General features: G+C 37.0%; 1 protein-coding gene across 1 annotated transcript in view; it reads right to left on the bottom strand.

The window, feature by feature from the left end:
• The window catches only part of LOC148179629 (uncharacterized), a 40398-nt gene extending 16805 nt beyond the window's left edge, over positions 1-23593 (bottom strand). The window contains exons 1-5 of the mRNA XM_088030862.1: positions 23329-23593; positions 13464-17235; positions 4116-4441; positions 2260-2398; positions 304-2038 (exon numbers count right to left, since the gene is read on the bottom strand). Coding sequence (XP_087886988.1) covers positions 304-2038; positions 2260-2398; positions 4116-4441; positions 13464-17235; positions 23329-23355 — 5999 coding nt within the window. The 5' untranslated portion in view covers positions 23356-23593. The remainder of the gene's footprint in view (positions 1-303; positions 2039-2259; positions 2399-4115; positions 4442-13463; positions 17236-23328) is intronic.
• Positions 23594-24438: the final 845 nt, after the last annotated feature.

Here is a 24438-nt window from a genome sequence, read left to right as displayed (position 1 = left end):
CGAGACTTTGTGAAACACTAAATCTAATTTTAGCCAATACTTTGGCACCAAATCGATATAAAATCTTACACCAAGAGATCACCCTTTGATGACATCAAATCTAAGACAACCTCTTCACGCGATTATTCGAAAACATCTCAAAATAGCGCGCGGAAATGCTCCGCTAAAATTACATTGCATTAATTTTGTTTCTTTGTGAAATATATTCTCATGTCTGATGCGACGACTAAGAAAAATAATACAAGACGTGAGTTGGAAATAAACGCTGAAACTCGACCACCCTTCTAGTAATTTTGAACTTACCTAGCTTCTAACTCATTGGAAGTTACAGGCTGAGTTCTGTACCTATCACTGTTTCTCTTCATACTGGACCTTTTGGGGATGGCCCCAGTGGAAGTGGTAGTTTCGAAATTCATCACAAGTTCCGAAACCGACAGAGGTCGCGGTTTCTTCAACTCTCTGTCTTCATCCTTGGAGTGTAAGTCAGTTTTGATGTTAAACTCGGCACAAATAGTATGCGACCTTCTTGAACTTCTATGTCTAACCACCGTGTCGTCATTACCATCATCATGATCACCGCAGAATGACAATCGAGGTCTCGCCCCCTCTTCTTTACCATTTTGTTTTAGTATAGGTCTGACATCACACTCGTTATCATTAGGAATGTTGTGTTTAAAGTTAGAAAACGCTCTACTTTCCTCTACGTTTTCCCGTTCAAGCGAGTTTCTCGAAATCTTTAAAATTGGTTTTTTAGGTCTTTCCTCGCATTCGTCGGTATCAGTACTTGACTTTTTCTTCAAGATGGGTTTAGGAGCTTCCGAATGCGAGTTATCGCTACAAGTTTCTTCAGAGAAACTCTTTTTCTTAAGAATAGGTTTGACAGCGTCTGGTTCTAGTACCATTTCGGCACCGCCAGCTGCCGCCAAGATCACAGCTGTGGTAATAGAAACATGAGGAGTGCTACTAGTCGAACCTGCACTACTCGCTCCTGATCTTCTTTTCAGGATACTTTGAGGAGAGCTCAGTGAGACGTCATCCTCTTCAGCACGGGATGTCTTTCGTTTTAGAATACCATGAAGAAGCGTTTCTGGAGATTGCGTCCTTGTTAACTCTTCCAAAGAGGATCTCCGTTGATTCTTGAGAATTGAGCGCGAATCAGAGATCTTGATCGCAACATCTGGACTGCATGATCGATGTCGCATCACTTGGGACTCATCTAGACTACGACGTTTCTTCAGTATTCCTTGCTTGCGATTGGTGGTGGCCGGTTCGACGACGCTTGGTGAGAAGGTAACTGGAGGTGTTGAGGATGACGCACCTTCCAACTTGTGGTCATCCTGAGAAATCTTACGTTTTAAAATCGATACTGGAGCGGTATTTGGCACGGATTCGACAATAATAGGCTCTTCCACGATTTTCTTCTTTAAAATAGAAGACGGTTGGTGAGATTTATCTACGTTTCTAGTTCTAGGAGAGTCTATTTGTTTTATAGGACTACTACTCAATGGTCTCTTGATTTGTTTAGTAGGCAGTTCTTTATTTTTACTGGCAAGTTTTTCGATCCGAGCGAGAGTTTCTTTAGTTAAGGCCGTTAACTCTTCCATTTTTTTACTCATGTTTTTGTTTGACTTAACAGAGTCATTGGTATTGGGTTTATGTTCAGCATTAATCTGCTTCCGTGTCACACTTTCTCTTCTCTTCAAACTGTCTTTATCCGAATCCGAATTGTTCGACGCTTTGAACTTATCTAAAGGACTAGATGGTGTGACTCGACGTTTGTTTTTTCCCAGTTCTGAGTAGGCAAGTGTCACCCCCTTGCGAGCATTCTCCATGTGGATGCTCAGTTCTGACTTTCTAGGCGTCATCCGTGATGGAGTGGAAGGTGAGGCAGTGGTAGGTGATGTAGAAGATAAGAAAGAGGCAGTGAGATTTGTATCACTTTTAGTTTTATCATCGTTAGAACTGGTGTCTTTTACACTCTGGTCTAGTACCTCTTGTGGGAAGAAACGCCTCCGCCTACGGCGATTTTTTACATCATCTGTAAAAAGAAAAAATATTCATAACTTTGCTCTGAGCGCATTCATCTGTAGAAAACACCGGTAAACAATCGAAGTTCGCGTAATTACAGTAGGAACACTTATGTATAGTAGAAAAGTCTAGACGGTTGCCATGGCGCCCGTCTGAAGGGTAACGGACAGGTAAAGCCATGCCGCGAAAAAATGCTTTGCTTTAATTTTGTGTGTTTTAATTGTATCTTACCGGGATCCAAACTAGGAACTTCTTCTGAATTTAAAGAGCGATTTAAATTGGATTTCCTTTTGCTACTTTTATCACGTTCGGCGCGTCGGCTTCCATTGACACTTGCCTCATAACTGGTTGTTGGTGATGCAGGAAGTTTCTAAAAAAAATTACAGTTAAAATTGCGCGATTAAACCTTAAAAAATAAATTAATAAACCGCAGAATCAATCAAGAGTACAATTTTCTACAAAATCAACATAATCAGCGTCGGATGCGGTTATCGTTAAACAGAAGCGCTGATAATGTCGTATTAGGCGTCTGGCAGAGCGATCTCCATACACGCACACCCACAATTACAAGAGCAGTGTCCGCTGATGGCGAGTGACCATCACGGGCCAGTGATTGCAAGTTAGCTATTCAGTAGAACAATGCCATTAGTCGGAAGATATTGATTTATTGCTCGGAATCATCTTGAATCATCTACGAGTCCTTACAACAGGTGCTGATTCATACTCATACGCACGTATTATTGTCCGGCGTCAGACCCTTACATGGAAATCCTTCATTTAAAAATTCTAAACGACCTCGTATTTCACACAGTCCATTTAGGGCTCGGAAATGCATCGTCAAGTCGATAATTACAATAAAGTGATAAACCACTGACATGCTTTCGTAATGAAATCAACGAGGCTAATTTTCACGTTTCGATATGACAGATCTTCCGCTTTCTCTACTCAGTACCGGTTAGGTTGATTTTCCCCGCTCGTCCGTTTTTTTTACTGAGCGTAATTACATCAAAAAAACTGTCACGAAAAATTCCCGAAAAACTTTTAATATCATTCGCGATTAGGTTAGCGCGAGCTGCTTTTACAGCTTCCGAAGAGAAAATAACACGGAGATTTAAGAAAGTCTGACTTAATCACCATCCGGTCATTAATCAACGAGAAAATTGAAAACGACTTAAAATTGCAATAGAAAAGTTTTCCGGCTGACCTAAAAATACTTCAAATATCATAATCAATAAACAATTCGCGCTGACAGCACGGATTCGATTTTCGAAAGTGCTTCGTTCCGTGCAACTTTTTTTATTTTCCTATGTAAATTTTAACAACGCCCTGTAGTTGCGTGTTTTAAAATATTTGTTCGCCTTTTATTTTTAAACGGTAATAACGTCAAAAACAGCTCATTAACAGTTTAAAATACTTACAAATTTACTTCCTGACTGTCCAACGTCAAAGCTCATAGAACAGTATATCACGCTACGAGGACAATCAGGAACAAGTTAGCTACCGTGATAGACGTTTTAATGTCCGAAGCTAAGCTGATTATGCCTGCATTAAAAATTGCATTCTGTCATTTTAACACGACTCGTTCACGCTCGTAACTAATTACGCGCAACTGTATTAATTAATTAAACACAACGTAGCTTCAAAGTATTTTTTTCAGGGTCATTATGTCAGTGACCGAGAAGATAGCTTTAATAACCAATCAAAATGCGTCAATACCGACGTCAAATAAGGCCTAGAGAGAGTTTTCCGCTATAATAGCAGCGCGTACAATTTGAAAAGTGTCTCCACTTTAATTAATCGAATCCTATAGTTTGTGTTCCTTTGAGACACCGCTCCCCTGCTGGTAAAATCTTGATAATAACCTTTGTGAGGCGCTCCATTTTAAATTACAGTGTACGAGTTGAAATAATTTTAACCATGACACTATAGCAACTTGTAATAAATCAGAAATATCCAATAAATTGTGTAAATTCCCCGGTGATTAATTAGCACGTAATCCTGCCAGCACGCTGTTTTTGCATCGAAAAACACTTTTACTCATTACGTTCGCATGCCAATTCACAAAGAAAACAGAAGACTTGCTTTACCTCTGTTAAATTTAATTTTGTAGCTTGGGGACTAGAGCAATTTTCTTGAGCAGTGGCAGCAGCCCTTAGGCGTGAAGCTTTCGTGGTTCGAGGTCCTTCGGAACTGCTGGAGTTTGTCTCTTTACTATTCCGCCTAAAGCGGACCGATGGATCACTATTAAATTGGGCTGCAAGTTCCTTTCTGCGTTGTTCCTTGTATCGGGCAATGCGTTCGGCCCTGCCGTTTTGACCCTCAGACATGGTTGCTGGATCCGATAAATTTCCAAAGGAATGAGGTCGTAGCCATCGAGGTAAGCGAGAACGTGAGCGTCTTGGCGAATGTTTACCTGTAAAATAATGTATGCATTTAGAATGGCACGCGCAGTCTAGGGTTAGAGGAAGCAATTTTTAATTTTCCCAGAAAATGTGGGCTTCGGTTCGGAAGATTAATACATCGCTCGGTACACAATATCGGTCAGATTTGTTTATATAGAGGTATAATATTTACAAAACTTTTGAATGCAGAGCCAAGAATGTTGAGATAAAAATAAAACAACCACAAATTTGCTAACTTGCGTAACCAACGCGAAAACTATGATAGAGTTCTGGCTCTATTTTATTTTTGTTAGGACCGCTTAATGGAGGATCAATAAAAACGGAATACACACATAAATCGGTGGTAATTTACAAAATTTAATATTAACCAAGTGCGGTATTTTTGCTTGACGAGTGAGAGGAAGCAATTATTTGAAAGGCAAGCGTGCAATGTTGAATGCGGCCATTATACAAATCTCTGTATTAAAATGCTAAAAATGACATCATGTTTCTATCTCCACACGAGTTTTACAAATTCAGTGAAGGTAAAGCCAAAGTTCGAAACAATATGCAACAATATCTGCTTAGTTTATCAGATATACAATAATTTAATTGCGCATTCCAAAGAACCTTTCAAAATATTATTTTCTGTAGTAATTTATGGGTGTCGTGTCTATAGCGCAATTACACTCAATTTGTTAGCAAATTAAATTCAATTTAACTTCCGGAATTAAATACATGTAGACAAATTAATCGTTGATGACCAATAAAACGTTTTTTAATAGTTTGACGACAATTGTATCAACACACGTGTACACGTGAATTTTTTTCATTTCACCTCAATTTCTATACGATTTCAAATCCAAATACGACACAGATAAATATTTATTTTACTTTCCACGATACCAATATTATTTGAAGCCCCAGCAACTAATTGAGTTAATATAAACTTGCAAACGTCTCACAAAAACGATCATATAAAACAAGAGTTTAGCATTCAGAATCTTGCTGAAATATTTACTCTTCGTATTTACTCCGTCTCCACAAAATATATCCTATTCTGAAATTTTCTGCTTTCTCTAAAGTTTATTTATGCCTTGAGTAAAGTACAACTGAACTAAATTTCCATTTAATAGATTTTTTGACCAAACAATCCTAACTCTCCCCTGGGCTTGTGTACCTGACGTACACGTTGAGCTTAATAAAAGAGAAAAGCCGCAAGTCAAACCGCACAATAAGTGTGCAAGACGTGGAAACAAAATCGCGCTTTTTACAAAAGGACATTAAAATTCTTGACCGGAGTCTGAAATTAAGACGGGATAAATTATTTATGATAACAGTTCATAAACCATATAAAAATTCATTTCCAGAACGATGAATCGCACGTATTTAAGTGTGGCAATTTTACTAGGTTATAAATATTTAATACACTCTTCAGATTATCCCGAAGTACATTGTATTCTCGACTTGGACACGAAATTGTTTTTAAATCGCTCGTATTTTTTGAAATAACAGATTTGCTTAGCCACACAAAATGACTATCCCAACAATTTCATTTAGTCATGAAACGACACTACACATAATTACTCTAAGCCCTTGTTTCATGTCAAACTTACATCATTTTAGACTTGGAGTACATCATGAATAATCAGAAACGGGTGGTCAGACTATCTAAATTTAGACCGCAAAGATATATAGAGCATACCTTTCCAGTTTGTTAGAAATATGAAAAAACTGTTGTTTTGGAACATTTTTTTGAAAACACGGTGAGAAGACACTTGCGCTGCACTGCATGTAATAAAACACTGTAATATATAAAGGTGTGCTCTGTTGCAAACCGAATTACCATCTCACGCAGAAATTTCTATGCGGTACTTGCAAATTAGGTTAATTAAAGATTTAATGTGTTCTGGTCCTGTAATTCGCTTTTGCTGCCAATCCATAAGTTCGAACAATATGAGGTGCCATTCACTGAAGTTGAAATTTTCAAGCAATGTTATTCCCAGAGGCTTTTTCTTTCAACTAATAACGGAAGCCAGGGGAGTGGAATATCAAACACTGCTGATACGTTGTTAGTTCAGATATTGATCACGAAAAGTCTTTTGCATGTTTCTTAATCTCACATTTATTGAGGAAATTGTGGATTTCAATTTTCTATTGTAGAAAAGCCCTCCAAACCAACTATCGTTGAAATTCATATCTGTCAGCCGAGATTGAAAAATTGAGTTATTATCTTATTTGCAATAGATTAAAGTGATAATGACATTCAACTTATTTTAAATTTAAACGATCAATCACTGCCCCGCTACTTCCTCCATGAGTAAGTACTCTAAGAAAGTGTTAATCAGACAGAATGCGCATTTTTAAAAAAAAACTTCAATGTCAAGAGAGTTACAATGACCTGTGTAAAAAAAGAATATCACGTTGGTAGTCTTTGCAATATTGTCTGTTTTATTAAATTCTTGTCGGTTTGCCAAATCTAGGAACAACAAATTGCCGTCGTTGTTCTGCTTTGATAAAGAATCTTGTAATAAAATGGTAGCTATAATCGATTCTTTCAGAAAAGACACTCATTTATTTATGTAAGTTAAACTTAATTTTAATTTCAGCAGTTACAAATAAACACTTAAAAATGTGTGCGTTTGTCAGACTTTTATCTGGTTATCGTTTTTATTGTTAATGCCAAATCTGTGTCCACGTATAGATACCATTTGTCATTCGAAGAATACCAGTAATTCTAAAAAAAAAATGAAAAATTAAATTACTTCTGAGATATCAGAAAAATATTTATGTATTCGTAACATTACTGCACGCTTTGTTCATTGAATTGAATAGTTGCTTACATATTTATAAGAAAAATGAAAAAAACCACGTACAGAGTCTGAAGAAATAAATGAAAAGAGTTTTTAAACTTGACCCAAATGAAAGAAAAATGTGACTACCATTCTCCAACCTTCTGTAAGATTTTCTAATTCCCCTATCACAGCATTTAAAAGCCATGAACCAGAAAGAATAGTAAAAACATATCATTTGAAGTAACATGACGGCAAAGAATTACATAAACAAATTACACATAGTATAAATTGTTATTAAAAGTTGGTGACCATGATGTTGGCAGTCGGTGCTTGCTTAGAATGTCTGCAAACACTAGAGTTGCATAATAAACTCAAGATTTGATTGTCTTCTGATGGCCTATTCAGGATGTTGGTTCTCTATTACCACAGTGACTCAGAATCTATGCAAATCTCTAGAAAAGTTTCAAGGACGTCAGCTTGTGGTGCTCTCTGCTCATCTTTTATCGACCATTACTTTTACAAGTAGTATCTATCCAGCTAAGCGGTTAGAAAGTTTGTATAAAAGAGTTAGTGCGACAAGGCAACAATAAACTACATTCTTGTCCTATCACACTATTAAAATCGCAAAATAAGATTCTTGTCGATGAAACTAACCCAAATTCTCCGACAACGAGCGGTTTCTACGTGATCTTGCCTACATGGGAATATCGATTCAGGCATAACTCGAAACTAATACTTCCAAACTAGTTCAAACTCGAACAAAAGATATTTAAAAAGTCATTTTTAAAGCACGTCGACACTCCATATCTGATTAATCAGAGTCCTTCGAACCTTGACCTATATTTTACTTGGTTTAAACCGTACACCACCTTGGGATGTAAAATTTGGTCTCCACGGTCAAACCAGCGTCACGAGTGCCATTTAATTTACTTTATTCACAGTGCTCTCCATAATATGGGATGCGACGGGACAAAAACAACAAAAGTCTCTCAGGAAAGGGACAAATGAGATTTTCCCTGACGAGTCGAACAAATGTGCCCAAAGAATATTGCACGCGTTCTCTGCGGTCGCGTTATCTTTATTATTCTGCAGCAACAAACAATAAAACGACGGTTAACATCCTAATTGCGGGTAAAGGAAAATTGCCAATCACTTTCCAGAAAATTGGTGATAACCTGAATTAACTTTATGACAGGGAACTCCCTCATCCGCCATAAATAAATGACTTACAAAAGTAAACCGTACTAACGCTAAATTCCAACGACGGCGTACATAATGAAATCATCGTTTTTCACACGTCAGTATCAATTACTCGCTAATTACTAATTCCGTGGTTGTTAATTAATTTCACACATTCTCGAAACTATTAATCATACAATTGGGGCAAAAAGCTCGACTCCGAATCGATCAGCGTCTTTGAATAACAATAGAAATAAAACTACCCTTGAACGAAGGGTAAAACCTATGATAAACATGAGTCATCTTTATTCATGGATGGCGCAAGAATTTGTACGATCGCCATTAAAAAACGAAAATCGCGATAACAAAGCTTTTAATATTATTCAAACGGTCATTGCACTGCATTTAAAACTACGATCGTCAAATGTAGGACAGAAGATATGTGTTTGTTGCGTTTTCCGGTAAGGTTGCTACTGTGTTTTGATGTCAACTTTCAATTTTAAATTACACCTCACGTTGCTCAAGATTTAGGTGTTCCCCCTAATAAATCATTCACGTTCGCTAAGGTACACAATGAAAGTGGAGTTACCAAATTATTGCAGTAATTGACACGTTATCTTAGTTTACAACAAAACTTTTCGCAACTTGTACTTTCTAGACCACCAAAGAAACCGAGGAAGGTTAATGTCAAAATGTTGTTAATGAATTAGCGAGTCGTAAACATTGCGTAATTATTAAAATTTTACCTCCACTAACTTTAACTTAATTACAAGAACTCGGGAAGTTATACTTTGCCAATACCGCCACTATCAATAAATTCTGAGCTGAGCGTATAATTCTGTCGCTATAAACACATGTCAAAACATAATAATCCACAATTTTAATGATTGCGCCCCTTGACATTTAGATGCATAATCCGAATGAATCAATAATGAACATTAAGTCGCGCATAATAACTGTAATACAAATTACATAAAGTAGCACGACTACTGTGAAGCTAATTTCACTAGTTTGTATTTATATCAAATGATATTTCTTGTATTTGCGCGTAGGTAATCTCCGTTTCGATACTGTTATCTCTTGTAGTGTTCAAATAATAAAACTGAGTCGGTATATCGTTCCGCAAATATTTGTCACACTACCCAAATAAGAAAATCTTTGCAATTTGTGACAAATGAGCGCTGGATTAATATAATTGACCAACACAGACTGGAAAGATCAAATTGTGCTCGGATACTCACTCAACTGAGAATTCCCGCCATTCGCGTCTTTCTCTCCAATTTCACTGGACAAAACTACAGAATCGACTTGGAATTAAAATTTCAGGAACTAGAGAATGAGAATTACATTCTAAACATTTTTTCGTAACAGCTGAAACTTTTTGTTCTTTCAGTAAACCAGAGTTGTTTATGTTACGAGTCCAATAATAAATGATGGTATTTTCAAACAAACATTTTTCACATAGTACTGTCGCCAATAACTTAAGCGAAAAACAGTTTTGTACGAAATGTTCCTCAAGCACGAAAAACCGTGTGCTCCAAAAAAAGTTCACCGATAAGCGAAGAAGAAAGTAATGATGAGTGTCTATTAATTTTTCCCATGGTGTCTGTTTGTTAATGATACGATAAAGCTTTCCGCCTTTGTAATTTTTTTTATCCCATTAATGAAACAAAGAAACTTACATGTCGGACTGTCCGAAATTATGTATCAAAAGCACTGCACTGGAAGCACACAAAGGGAAGTATTCGTAAGAGTTGCATTCACCGTCGCAGGATAACCAAGTAAGCAGCAGGATGAGCGAACCCAAACAGAAGCACGCGCAAAGTGACAGTACAGAAACCAACCTGTAGCTCTTGGCATGCACTTCGTCATGCCCGCGCTGACTCACCAGACACCAATGGGAAAGCTTGGGCTTTGCAAGAAAATGTAAGAAAGGTTAACCCACTCCACACCAAAAGCCTGCTTTCGTTGCGTTTTGTTATCTCAGTTTTGAGGAAACCCAACAAAGACGACGTTTCCTCTTTTAGGAAGCGGCAGCGGCAAATTTTCCAAGAGTGGGTTCCCTATAGTGGGAAGACTAACCATTTTCAAATTAAAAATAGTGCGATTCTGCTAATAAATTAGTATCTTATCTCGGCGGCAAACGCTGAATTGCATCCGATCTTTGCCAGTAGTTCATGATAACAAAAAATAAAATCTGATGTATATAAATAAATCTTAAGTATCACTTAAGTTAATTAAACCGACCTTTTTGATGGTAACACCTGATCGGTTTCTCTTTTAGCCGCTGCATCCAGTCCAACCAGTACGAACATTCCAAAAATAAATAAAAACACTAATAAAAACAGGTGGATTCGTCATCTGTTCGAAAGGGTAGGACGGAAATATTTTAAACAAATATCTGAACAGGTGTCCGTTGAATGTTTACGTGGGTCGAACTTTAGCTAAAAAATAAGATAATTCAATCCAAAATATGAATTATTAATGAATAGAAATTACGACTGTAGAAACATTTGTCTTTGTTAATTAACACAGAATTTCCAAATTTCGTGCTTGAAACACGGATAATTAGCAAAACAAAACGACGACTATCACACGAGCATAAAACGAGAAGAAGTACCGTAATTAGTTTATTACATATTCCTTTGTTGAAAAAAGACCCAGAAGTATATTTTTAAACTTAGCATTACACACGCCTATTTTTGTTGAAAATGGTTTTACTACGCCTCAAAAGCTTTTTTGCTCAATCAGATTTCGAAGAAATGCCAATCAATAGTAAACGTGCTCCTGCTTAAACATGATAATAAATAACATCTTTATGCATAGTTGGATTAAACTTTCTCCGACTGTAATTAATATTTAAAATTAATATTTCTAGTTTGTCACGTTATTTTCACGTTTAGCGAGCTCGTAATTGCGATACCCATAATCAATTCGTTGAATAAATTTGATTCGCCATTAATAGAAATTCTTTGCATTCTGAATTTCTAATAAAGTATCGGAATTTCGCGTTACTGAAATCAAATTACTTACTTGTCAGAGGACTTCCAAAATCGCACTATGACTCCCTTGAAGTGTATTTTATCAGACTCTATCTTGGTTTGTTATATTTAATTCGCTATCAAATGCACGTTTTATTTAATGACGGAATTGTCGCAATATGTAGAGTTTTCGTGATGACTATTCGCCACTTCCGGTGATAAGCATCAAAACAAAACAAACAAAAATTCAGAGAGTAAGGAAATAAATACTTTATTTCATTCAATTAACATTACCAACAATAAATTAAATATTGATAATTAAATAAGTATGCGGAACAATTAGTGGTAAGATCGGCGCTTCTTATAATTAAATCACATTACGGTTATGGTTCACAACAGGTTAGGCAACCAAAAATACACAGTGTAACACATCAATAATTAGGAATCGAAAAGTACATCACATTTGTACAAAAGAACTAATTATAACTACAAATAAACTTGTCATTTACATGTCTATAGATGAGTATGATAAATATAGCACTACAGAATACTCGTTTCAGATTTCATTACACAAAGAGTGTTGGAAAAGGTTGTTAGCTGCTAGACGTTGGCAGTTACCTGAAGTTGGTTGCCGAAAAAGGAAGTGGAGGGCTTCTGTTACAGAACACCTATAATAAAACACACTAATGTGATCATAGTTCTGTGGTCCATAATAATTAGTGTTTTTTTGGTGCATGAAGTATATTATAAGTGCTACAATTATGAGCATTATTGCCAAGCTCGTGAATGAAAGAAAAAAATGGATCAGTCTTTACATAATTTAGGCAAATAAAAACAGTGGGTGAAAATAAACAAAATTAGAACAACAGAGAACATTTCAACAGAAACTTACGTGACACACATGTGTATTGATGGTTGTCTGCTCCGGCTTTTATTATTTTTTGAATTTTATTTGTGCGCCAAATCAGATGTATAAATTCGGCGCAATCATGTTGTGTTTCGTAAAACTTTTTAGTTTTTGCGCCTATATAAAATATAGACCGGGAATATGAAAATGTCATTAAAAACGTACAGTATTAGCAAACTGTTATGAGTTGATGACATAAGTTAAAAGTTCGAAACAGTAGAGTCGATAACAACTGGAATACGTGCCTCATTCTCCTCACGATATAAATGGAAATGTCAAACTGTTTCATTTGAAATCTGATGAAATATTTCGCATTACATTACTTCGAGTAATCTGAGTAAATAATGTGAGGGCATCAGATTTTCAGTAACATTTTATTTACACAACTTACTTTAACAATTCTGTACATTACATCAGAAACTAAATTATTTTTGGCATTGAATCGTTGTAAATTTGATATGTCCATGACAATATAAAAATTAAGTATACCATCCTTTGTAAAAATACGACAACTAACTTTCAGTACGGATAAAATATAGAGAAGATAACAAACAAAACTAATACATATAAATAAAACTAACATCACGGAAAAAATGTACATGCTGGTATTTAAAAAATCAAAAGATCAAAGCAGCAATGAATGATAGGACTGCAAATAAAATTCCTAAAATAGCTACAAAATCAAGAGAAGCCAGCTGATGGGCGCATGCAAATCCATAAGAACATGCAACAGCCACTGTTGCGGGGTCACGGTACCAGGCAGAGGTTGGTTTTTCGTCATCATCAAGAATGTGCCCAGGTTCACGAGAATTATGATCCCTTTCCCTATTAAATCTTCCACAATCGGACGAAGTTCCGGGAATGTTACGAGAATCGCATATTAGAGATTGATTTTCCAGGATTTGTTTGCGTCCGTCGTTTTTTGTTAGTTTCGACGTTTCTAAAACCAATCTTGGAGACTTTAGACTCTCTAATGAATCTAATTGTGTACTACTAACGCAGCGCTCTAAGTTCGCTTCATCAACACCTAAAGAGTGAAACCCTGAACTGTTTTCTACATCTGACGAACACGTGGAATTAGTAGAATGGTTTACAATTATATCACAGTTAGAAACGTATGTTTGGTTAGAAACGACATAGGCACATTCTTTTAGATCTGAAGCGGCATCTAAAACACCAACACACTCCTCACCTGTAACCGTTTCATCGCTCGCTTTCTCTGTTTTGTCGGTATCAAGAAGCTCATCTTTATTTTCTTTGGATTCTGTTGTCGGTATGTCTAAATCGACGTTCTTCTTCAACTCTTGGAAACTCGCTATCAACTCAGCTTTGTGCTCCTCGAACGGCGAAGTACATTTAATGTCATCATCACCAGAGACGTCCAAATTCAACTCTTCATCCGACATGAGGTTTTCATAGTCGTGATCCGATTCACACTGATTTACATCGACTGGTTTCTTATCGACTTTCGTCTCGTCACGGGTCAAAACCACATTTGCTACCGACTCCACCAAAGTTGGATTAGAATCTATGTGCTCCACTTCTTCTTCCACCGTAGATTTATCTGAAGCCATCAACTCCGTGCTGTCCACAACACCTTCTAAGAGTTTCTCGCATAACTTCGCTTGTTCTGAGACCGCATCAATATCAGACAATTTTTTTGTGAGCTCGTACTTATTCAGATTTTCGTCTGGAGTCTTCTCGGAGAAGCTCTTCAACTCGTTAGAAATTCGTTCGTTCGTTTCTCTAGCTTCAGTAGCTAAAGCCGATAGTAAATCATCAAGAGACGAATCCCTCGAGTCGTTTCTTCGAGCCAACTTTTCATCGAATGGAGAAACAGGAATTGGTGTTGACTCCTTCGGAGATCTGGAGGACTTGCGATCTGGTGTTAATCCTCTCGGTGGTTTCGCTTGAAGATACTTATCAGACGCTCCGACTTTAGTTTCAGCGGGCGCTTTTAGACTATTCAAGAAATTCATTCGACTCTCCGCTATGGTGTCGTTACCGTTATTCGTATCAGTATCGCTAAGGAAAGCTCTTCTTGTAGCGTTGATTCTATTTTCTTTTTCCTTGAGAACTTGTCTTGCAATTTCCATGGCATCGGCGATATCAGTCAGAGTATTCGACTCATCATTGTCACTATTGTTATTATATCTCCCTAAACCTTTAGATAGGATGTCTTTATTGATTAAACTACCAATATTTGCTGATAGCGATCTAACAGCTCGTTTTTTCTTCAACGAGTTGACATCCAGTTTTATTTCGTTTGCGTTATTGTTCTTTAGATCGTCAGGCGAAAGCTGTGGTTCCTTTCCCAAGTCTTTCCGCAAATTTCGGAACGCCAAGTCGTCCTTTACCAGATCAGGAATCTTCCGCGGTTTGAACATGGGCCGATAAATCTTATCCGGAACAGCATGAAGGTAATCGCTGTTGGCAGCAGGAGTGATCGGCCCTACTGGGATACCAAACGGTGGCTGCGGTTCTACGACTTTGGGACTGCTATTGGCAAATTTAACATTTCTATAAACGACGTCATCTAGAGTAACATCTGGTTCTTTTGTGTTTTTATTTGGCACTTCATGTTCATTTGGCATGTCTCTCCCGTATACTGGTGACGCATTTAAATAACTGAGTTTCGCGAGAACAGACTGAGGATCGTTAATTGTCGCAGATTTTTCTTTGTGCAACTTTCTGAAAGCCATGTCGTCTCCCCGTCTGTCGATAGTTTGACTCTTTTTGATCAAGCGTTTGCGACGTGGAGAGTCGACGGTGTCAAAGGGTTCGTAACTAAAACTAGAGTCGCTCAAAGCCCCTCTAGACATACTCCAATTCGGATAGATTTCACTTCTTTGCTCCTTTAATTTTTTAGCAGCTGCATCCTTTTCTCTTTGCTCAGCGCGCTCGAGGAGATCTTCGTCTCCCAAGCGCAAACTGTTGTAGATTGCTTCCAATTCATCAAGGGCCTCCTCTAAATTAGATGACTTTCGTTTCATCTCTTCATCCTCGTGTTCATTGTTTGTAATGTGTAATGGAGACTTGTCTTTCGATGAGATTGGTACAAACACCCCTGGAGTTTCCGCCGCCAAACTATCCGTCGAATTAACTAAATTGTCTGTGTTGATATCATTTTGTAGGACACTAGGCAGGAAGACTTTTGTTTGGACGTGAGTTTGACAGGTAAACATTTGTGGGCTCTTAGGAGTCTTGGTCGGTTTGAGTTTGTCTTGCAAGCTGCTAGTGCTACCCTCTCTGTCTTTTTGTTTCCAAAAATCTAACGCCTTCTGAGTTCCACTTTTCTCATTAACTGGATCATCTAGCTTGGGGCTGGACTGGATAAAAATTGGTTTCCTACTCCTTGGTTTCTTGTCAGTCAAATAGTTATAGTTCTCTGGATTTGATTTTAATTCTGGATATCGTTGCGTGTATCTTGGAGCATCAGGAGTCGCAGACGATGGTCTAGGAATTAAGTGAACATTATTTTTAGGAAGATGATCTTCTGAAGTCGATCTACAACTCGGATTTAGATTAAATGAGCTCAGCTTCTTTATGTGTGAGGTGCTGATGTGAGAGTTAGCGTTAAACGATTTGGATTTCATAGGACTTGGCCCGTCTAAATAATAGGTATTGGGCCTGACGTTTTCGTAGTATTGGGCAGTGACCAATCTCCGCGGATCACGCGGTGGCGGCGGTGGTGGTTGCCTTGCATGAGAAGCATTTACGTGACGTGGTTCTATTAAACTTAAATTTCGATATCTGCTATTTGGTTTTCCTAACGGAAACTGCACGTGAATGATTTCCGGGTCAATTTCCGTGGATAAAGTTTTATGAATATTGGCATCACAGGACAAACTCCGTTGATTATCCAGATAATCGTTGGATTTTCTAGTGCTGTAGTTGTAGTCGTTCATCGACAGCGGTGGTTTGTATGATGGATTACTTGTTGAATTGCTAACTCTAATTCTATTATGACTGCCATGACTAGGAGGGATGGTGGATAAGCCTGAGATACTAGGAGACTGTGATATGCTTGAGTATGATGCTTTGGGAGTGGGTTTCGATACAAGAGGACTCCTACTCAAAGACCTGTTACTATCATCAGAAGTTCTCCAATGCAGCGCGGAATTTTCGACGTCCGATTTCGACAGTCTTAAGTAATTATAAGGATTCTCGCCATCTTTAGAGTGACGTTTTAAGTATCTTTCAGTGCGTGCAGCCCTGGACCTGCGACTCATCGAACTCTCTCTGTGCACTTGTCCCAAACTTTCGTCACTTCTAAACCTAGACGATGAGGCAGACCTCTGAGAATCGTCATCCGAGCTACTATCACGCCTTATATTAACCCTTCGTGCTTCAGCCCTCACTTTCGTCAATCCTTTTCTGTGTTTCTTCTTCTCTGCAGATTCCGGAGTCCCAACACCCAAACTACTCCGAGAATTGGTAACATCGTCTAAAGATACATTGTGCACTGGTTTATTCGCCTCTTGTACGTGACTCGTCGATTTATTCGCGTAACCGTTGAAAGTCCCACTAGGATCGGAAAAAATCGCCGGTTCTTCGTACGTATTGAACCCATTTGAGTACAAATGCGAGTTTCTGGACAGCACGACATGGTCGAACGTTCCGATGGATTTCGCAGGCTTCTTTTTTTTGTCGGATTTCTTCTTCTTCCGACCAAGAAAACCCTTCTTTTGAGGATCTTCCTCGCTGCTACTCTCGGTTTCTTCTTTTTTCTTCCGTCGAAACAAACTCCCTATCGACCATTTCTTATCTTTCTTCGGGGATTTCTCCGGGAAATCGTACCCATAACCTAGTAAACGTTTGGACAAGGTTGGGGAGTAATAGCTGTCAATGTTTTCTTTATATTTGGAAATTTCCTCAGCGCTGTTCATCGTGGCGAGTCCTTGAACATCTTTGGCACGAATATTTGAATAAGACGACCAAATTCGAGGCCGACTGCTCACGGTCTGAAAAAGAAACAAAAGATTAGGAGGTATTTTTAGATGGGACACAATAATTTTGGATAGATAATAATGCTCCATAATTCACGAAACTGCTGGAACAGTATTCATCTTTTGCTACTTGAGATCTATTTTCGACGTGTATTTAGTCGACGGGCGCCATGTTTTATAACAACTGTTAGAATAAATATAGATCATACCATATGCTCAACCATGGTTAAAAATAATAAAAAAGAATGCAATTACTGAAATGAAGCCTCGGGAATTCTTTATTATTTCTGTTCGCATCGTGAAAAACGAAAACAATGAATGAAATTCGTCTTTTCTGCCGGAATTCGAATTAATTATGTAAGTTTACTGTACGAGCTCTCATGATTTAGCGGTTGGCTGAAATGTTGTAAAATATCGCTCCCATTATGTTCCCTAACTCTTATAGGAACTCCCACGCAACAAGAATTATATAAATTACACGTAATGACTCTGTTAACGTGGTCTTCATTTAACTTTTTTTGTCGCTGGCACACGATAACGTTTGGAACTTCAAAGATTACATTGTCATTTGTTAATACGTATTAACATCGACTAAAAGCTTAGAAGCTCTAAAATATCCCTGCGTAATTAAGACTACAGATCACGTAATTTCCACTGACACAGAAACAAAAATGTAACAATCTTTTATTCATTCCAGCGGGAAAAAAAAACCTGTCGTGAGGCAAGAAACCTTAACTAGGTTTGCCTCCATATATGTATAATCATTTATAATAACAATTAATGACCTTGAGTAAAAATAATTGCTGAACCTTGACAATGTTGAGCAGTTCCCACAAATGTTTTGAGTAGAAACTGACGAAAACAACGAAGTTTATGTAAAATTTATAAATGTCATTCCCAGAGAAATTTGCGAACAATACCAGAGCCGCATTCATTTCCACGACAAGAGCTGAAAGTAATATTGCGAGACGACCAACCGTTTAATTTTGAAATCTATGGAAAATTCATGCATGCCTATTCAGAACGAATAAAGTGAAATTACGAGTACGACCGTAATTTCATACGTTTTATCTTTAAAATAGGCAATAAACACACATTTCGAATGAGAGAGCCGTCATGTCAGTCACACTGGAGAAAAATGATTTATTTTAAATCTGGCTAATATGAGTTTATTTTCGCCCTTTACACACATTCCTCTGCATAAATCCTTACGTAACGTTGGCACGCACCTAAATATTTTTAAAAGAAAATTAACTAGCTCACGTTTATGTTACGAAACGCAGTGTTAAATTGACCAGAAATCATTATGAAGAAACAAACTAGGGAAATGGAGACAGGTGAGAATAGGAACCTTGAAATCTGCTCTTTCAAAATACCCTAAATACCAAGCACATTTAAATGAGTTTTTTCTTCCTTCTTCGTTTTGCAGACGGTTGTGGCACGGTTCTGAATCTCATTGACCAAAATAACAGACGACTGCGAAGGGGACTTGGTGGTACAATAAACAGAATAATTTTAATGCTAATAATATTGCTTTAATTGTGGAGCAAAGTTTCAAGGGCGGCAGTGTAAATACAAACCGGAATTGCAACCTTCAATATTCAAAGTTTAGAGCATCTCAAGTGAGACTCCGGCATTGATGGCTTTTTATGGATCAATAAGTCTCCATTTTCAAAGTTAATAGGGACGATCTGACTGCTGAAACCTTCATCGATTAAAATAACAATCAAGTTCGCAAAATGACTGTTTTATTGGCTCGAAGTGTGAAAAACCTGTCGTGTTCGAAGTTTGAACCAAGTTTTGTTGGCCATAATTAAAACAGAATTGTTTAGCACCGTTAAAATATTTAGGGACAAAAAATGAACTAGATACACAAGAAACCATGGAAAAAAATAAAATTAAGGTTGAATTTCCATATCACCACACAATCTTGAATGACCTAGTGCACAGAAAACTGAAAAATCTCAAACTATGTATTTAGAAAAAAGTTCATTGTACCGATCGTTAAAAACACTTGTTTACAAAGAAATCCCAAAATAAATATGTGCAGAATTAAAAATTGAAGCGTTCAAGTGGAAGTCACGAACCTACGACAAATGCGATGGAGGCTTTAATCCATAAATTAAATGGATATTATTATTAAATTTATGGGCGGTGGTCGCTGCTACAAGTTCATAAACCGAGAAGACTTTCATTTAAGCATTAAATAGACTTGAGTTATATTAGAATTTCAATTAAGCCGCTCTAATGATCAATAAAACTATATTTACCTCTTTCACTTTTGTAAAAATGAGATATTATATAATTTTGGTAAAGTTTGCGGAACTCGTTCGTTATCAGATGAACTCTTGTTGTAAATTACGTTCGGAAAAAGATTGACCAATTTAAACAACGTCCGGTATCAGGCGATAGGAATCAAACGCATTATTACGTAAATAATTAGCTGAGATCCAAGTTATTTGCAAACACCGCCACTTTCACTACAAAAGCAACAATGTAGTAGAACAAAATGATAATTCTCCAGGAGGTATTTCACAAAAACAATTATAATGTCGTTGTAAAACAAAGAAAGATTATTGTAATAACACAAACAATTCAGAGTGATGTGGAGAAAATATAATACTATTCCGATTCGACTCGACGACGCGACAATCGGTCAACCCACTGAACTTCTCGACAACTTCATCCACAATCGATTTAAGAACAGTGACCTATTTTATTTTTTGGCATTAGAATTGCAGAAGCGACAAACACCAACTTCAGACGATTATTTTCGTCCAAACTGACAGACTCCCGTCTAATCCGATTTGAAGAATGGATTTTCGACGGTGCAAATTTTTGCTTCAACAACTTCCGGACGTATCCTACTGAAAACAGCATAAAAGTATTTTTAGAAAAGCTATTTTTATTTACAAAGGCTGTATGTATATCCTTCCAATGATTTTTAGTCGGCTCCTGCACGATAGAAATTCGTATCAGGAAGTTGACATGAGATAAAACCGCGGACTTTTACTAACATGCCAGTCTTAATTACTTAATTAGATAATCGGAGAGAAATTCATTCTTTCGCGGCGGAATCGGAAGCCGTGAATCGAATGGATCAGCTTCGCGAAAATTTATGGAGAGTTCTTCCACGTAGATTTTAAAAATTCGAACAATATTTAAAATTCTTTCAAACAAAACCGTAACAAATCGTAAATACGAAGAATCAACATCGGAATTTATCTACTGTAAGTTTTACAAAAATCAACTTGTGTGATTCAGGAACGGATATTGCAAATAAAACTGTTATTTCTAGATATTAATGAAAACAGTCTAGGATCAGCAGCGCTGAGCTAAAAATATCACGGTTAAATTTACACCGTGATCAAAAGTGTTAGAAAATTTTCCCCATTCACTACAATAAATGTGATAAAGTACTTATCAATTACCTCTCTGAAAAGTTCAATCACTGATCCGTGTAATTGTGTTAATTAGGCTCACGGAATTATGTTAATTACTCCTCCGTGGGCGTTTGTATACAACGTTAAAATCAAATTTGTTCCAGTGTTGCTACCTTTCCATTTAGTACTTTTTCATGTTCATGTTCATTTAGCCATGTTTCCCTCATTTAAACCTTAACCTTGGCAACGGATAACTCGCTTCCTAAATTAATTAAAACAGAGTATGACAAATTTAACACAACGTTATGTAAGAGAAAAACTCATTCCCCACATCCTATTGTTGTCTGTTGGTGGGAATGTCATATTTGGGTTTGATGACTTCATGAGATGACGGAAGAAAAAATCTTGCAGGTAAAGGATCAACCCACAACTTATCAAAGAATTTAGGAAGCTTTTGACGGAGAGATAAAACCCTCAGCCACGTTTAACGTTACTAAAAGGGTGCTGCTACTCGTACAATATGTTGGTCATCAAACTGCAAGAGCGTACTTTCAAAGAAAACATTTTCGTTCAATTGATCTTTTTCTGGCAGGAAGAGAATTAGACTCGACTCCACATTTCTTATTCTCATTCGTATCCAAGATATAATCGTCAAAATAAATCAACTTCTACATAAATATCACTGAATGTCGTCTCTGAATGGGACGCGTCAACCACCAAAATAAATTTGTTTACATTTACGCGAAGCTCCCGACCAAGGCTCCCATTGTAATAAGAAAACATTATTTACCATTATCGCCGACGTAACTGTACTGGAGATTTAAATAATTATTCGTCATTATCGGTATCCCACCATTAGAAAAATCTACAAGAGAGCGGATTATTGATGATCGTGTGTCATGTTATATCTTCAATATTTCAAAATATATTCGTGGGTGTCAATGACAATAAATTCCATGACATCAGACTTTATCCGAAAACTCCAAATTGGTTGAGACAACACAATGAGAGATTCCATCAAACCAAATAGAGACCCCTTTCCTCACAATTCTCAAAGTATTTGAAATTCAAAATGCATTTCTTGGTTACAAACCCGTACAAGTATCGTTTGTAATCAAAATAACCGCTGAACATCCCGCCAATCCTTTGGAATTCCGTGCAAGGAATAACAGTGTCGGAATTCAAGGCACATTTGGAATTTATGTCATGTTTGTCATAGAGGTGCAACGTCATACCTTGAACTATATTTCAAATACAATATAAAATGTCCATCAAGATTAAAGACGCTTTGACTTGTGAGAATTTTTATTCCGTTTTTATGCATATCGTGAAAAATAGAATTATCATATTTTAATTGCGGCTTTAAAACGCTAATTAAGCCGGTATTGTTATTACGGCCAGAAACATTGACACAGTTAACAAGCTGGTCGAGTCATCACGCTTATTTGCCATCGATAAAATATGCCATTAAATCAAATCGCGTGAAAGGTCCAATAATTAACCAAAAAGCCAAATTAATTAATGCAGGCAATCCTTTCCAAATTTCTATGAGTCTTTTGCAAGTTATGTTACATATGTTATACAAACAATTGAACATGTTATACAACATGATGGACGAGATAATATTACGCTACAACTTTCAAAAAATTCCTGAGAACTATTTCTAGATCTGTGCTAAATCAAAATTGATTGAAATTGACACTCCAGTTGCCGCAAATTAAAAAACTACGTTTCTCACAAGATAATTGCATTCACAGTAACATCCCGTGTTTGATGAATGTATCAGACAATTTCTTTTCTCAATTAAACTGTAAATAATCTTGGGAAGATGTTAATAATTCGTGGACAATGCATTTTTCGATCCTGTTAGCTTTCTTTTTCTATTGTACAAAGTATTTTATAACTAATAACTCTTTTCATGTGGGATGATTTTGTAGACGAAATAAGGTTGTGTGAGGTTAGAGAACACATACTTCACTTAATTTCTCCGCCGCAGGGAATCTTACGAAACGGTCTGGACGATGTCTGTGAATTAATCAGGACGAATTAATTCTGTAAAAACAGTCCGGAGTTGTTAGGGTGATTCGTTTAATTCGGGGCGTGCAGACACGCACTTCCCTAATTAATGAAAGGTGAAGTTGGATGTTACCATTCTGAAGAATAAATATCCACATCGGCATGTTCACACATGACTAATCTGTTTACAAAACGTCTGTCTTAACGATCTTGTGAATTAAACATGGCTTATTTATGCAAAAGCGTTCGTTCATCTCCGTGTATTAAAAAAATCAAGCTCTAAGAAATGTGTAATTATCTTCTGTATAAGGTTTTGAACCAAGATTCAGCCTTGAAGAGGCGAACTTCAATGTCAAAAGACCCCAAATCAAGGCGAAAACGCGGCTCAAGTCAAGACCGATTCTTTGTTTATATTAGTTATTTACGAGGTGTTAATAAATATTTCATTAGAAGTCACAAAGACGAATTGAACCGTTTAAACGTGTTAAACAACAAAAACAAAGAATTGCCAGAGAAACGCGCTACTGCTAAAGCCAAAATAAGAAGAATGCGGAAACTTCAGTAAACAAAAGTGTGTCAATATTTATTGGGTTAATAATATCGATACAAACGAGTTACTAAAAATTACCCAAAAGCTAGTGGCCTGGGCAAAATGATAGTGTTCGACCCACAGCCTGCAGGCTTTTGTAAAAATATGTTATCAACTTACGCTTACACAAACTGTACTGAGCGGCATTTCGTCCAATTAATTAACTCCAGCCAGGATAATAGTTGTTATTGATTTCGGAAGCACGATAACTTTTCAAAGCACACCCACAAAATCCATGTCGGGTTAAAGAACTAGTGTTGTCTCAAAGTTAATTTCGATTATATGCTTCACTTCACTTCACGTGAACTTTTTGAACACAAACAGTCATATACACCTGTTGCGACTGACCCACAGCGGCTATCTGACTTTGACGGAGGAATGGTAGACTGAGTCTTGGTTGGTCCGCACCTCTACTATGACGACTAACTAGCTTTCTATAGCCCCACCCCTCGAATTCCGTTAAAACGCTTTAGGGGTTGCTTTAAAAATGATCTCAGCGTGTGGACAAAACTTCCCTATTTATGTGCTACCGGTATTTATATTGAGACCACTTAACTTCGAGTGTGGCAATTACACCAGCCATATATCTGTCATCCACAAGAAGGAAGGAAAACAAAAACTTACACCGTTCACGTGCAGACAAATTAAAACGCGGATAAGAGCGAAGCAACGATAATTCAGAGATAATGGATGTAAAATTGGATACTTGTTTTCACTATCAATATCGAAGAAATTCTTTGAACTCATCGTTGAATACCTTAATGGTTATTTTTACAACGTGTAATCTATTTCGGCTTTCTTCGCAAGTAAACAGGCCTGGAATTTTCAAAAGCGACCATTACTGGAGCCAACTATATCCGGCCCATTTGAACTAACGTTCTGTGCCACAGATATATTTTTATCACGGTAGTTTTGTCAAAATTTATTGCTCCAGCAATACGTTATCAGAAAAAATGACAGAGCTACAGAAATATTTGACTTGAAAAGGGAACGCAAAATATGATTCATGAACAATTCTATGGTAATACTAAATTTTATGGTATGTTAACAACCTCTTGCACAACAAACGTGTTTGATAAAATAGTGTACCATTTAGATGTCAAACAACAAACAATATCGAGAAATATAACAATAAACGGTCATAATTTTGAGCAACGCCCTTCACCTCAAACTTTCACTAAGTATGTCTTGTTTTCGGGCTAAAATAAGAGTAAAAAAGTAAGTAAAAGT

The sequence above is a fragment of the Gnatocerus cornutus genome, chromosome 2, assembly GCF_029298725.1.
Source record: "Gnatocerus cornutus isolate USDA-ARS CGAHR chromosome 2, icGnaCorn1.1, whole genome shotgun sequence".
Lineage (NCBI taxonomy): Eukaryota > Metazoa > Arthropoda > Insecta > Coleoptera > Tenebrionidae > Gnatocerus > Gnatocerus cornutus.
This window is presented reverse-complemented; position numbering and strand designations above follow the sequence as displayed.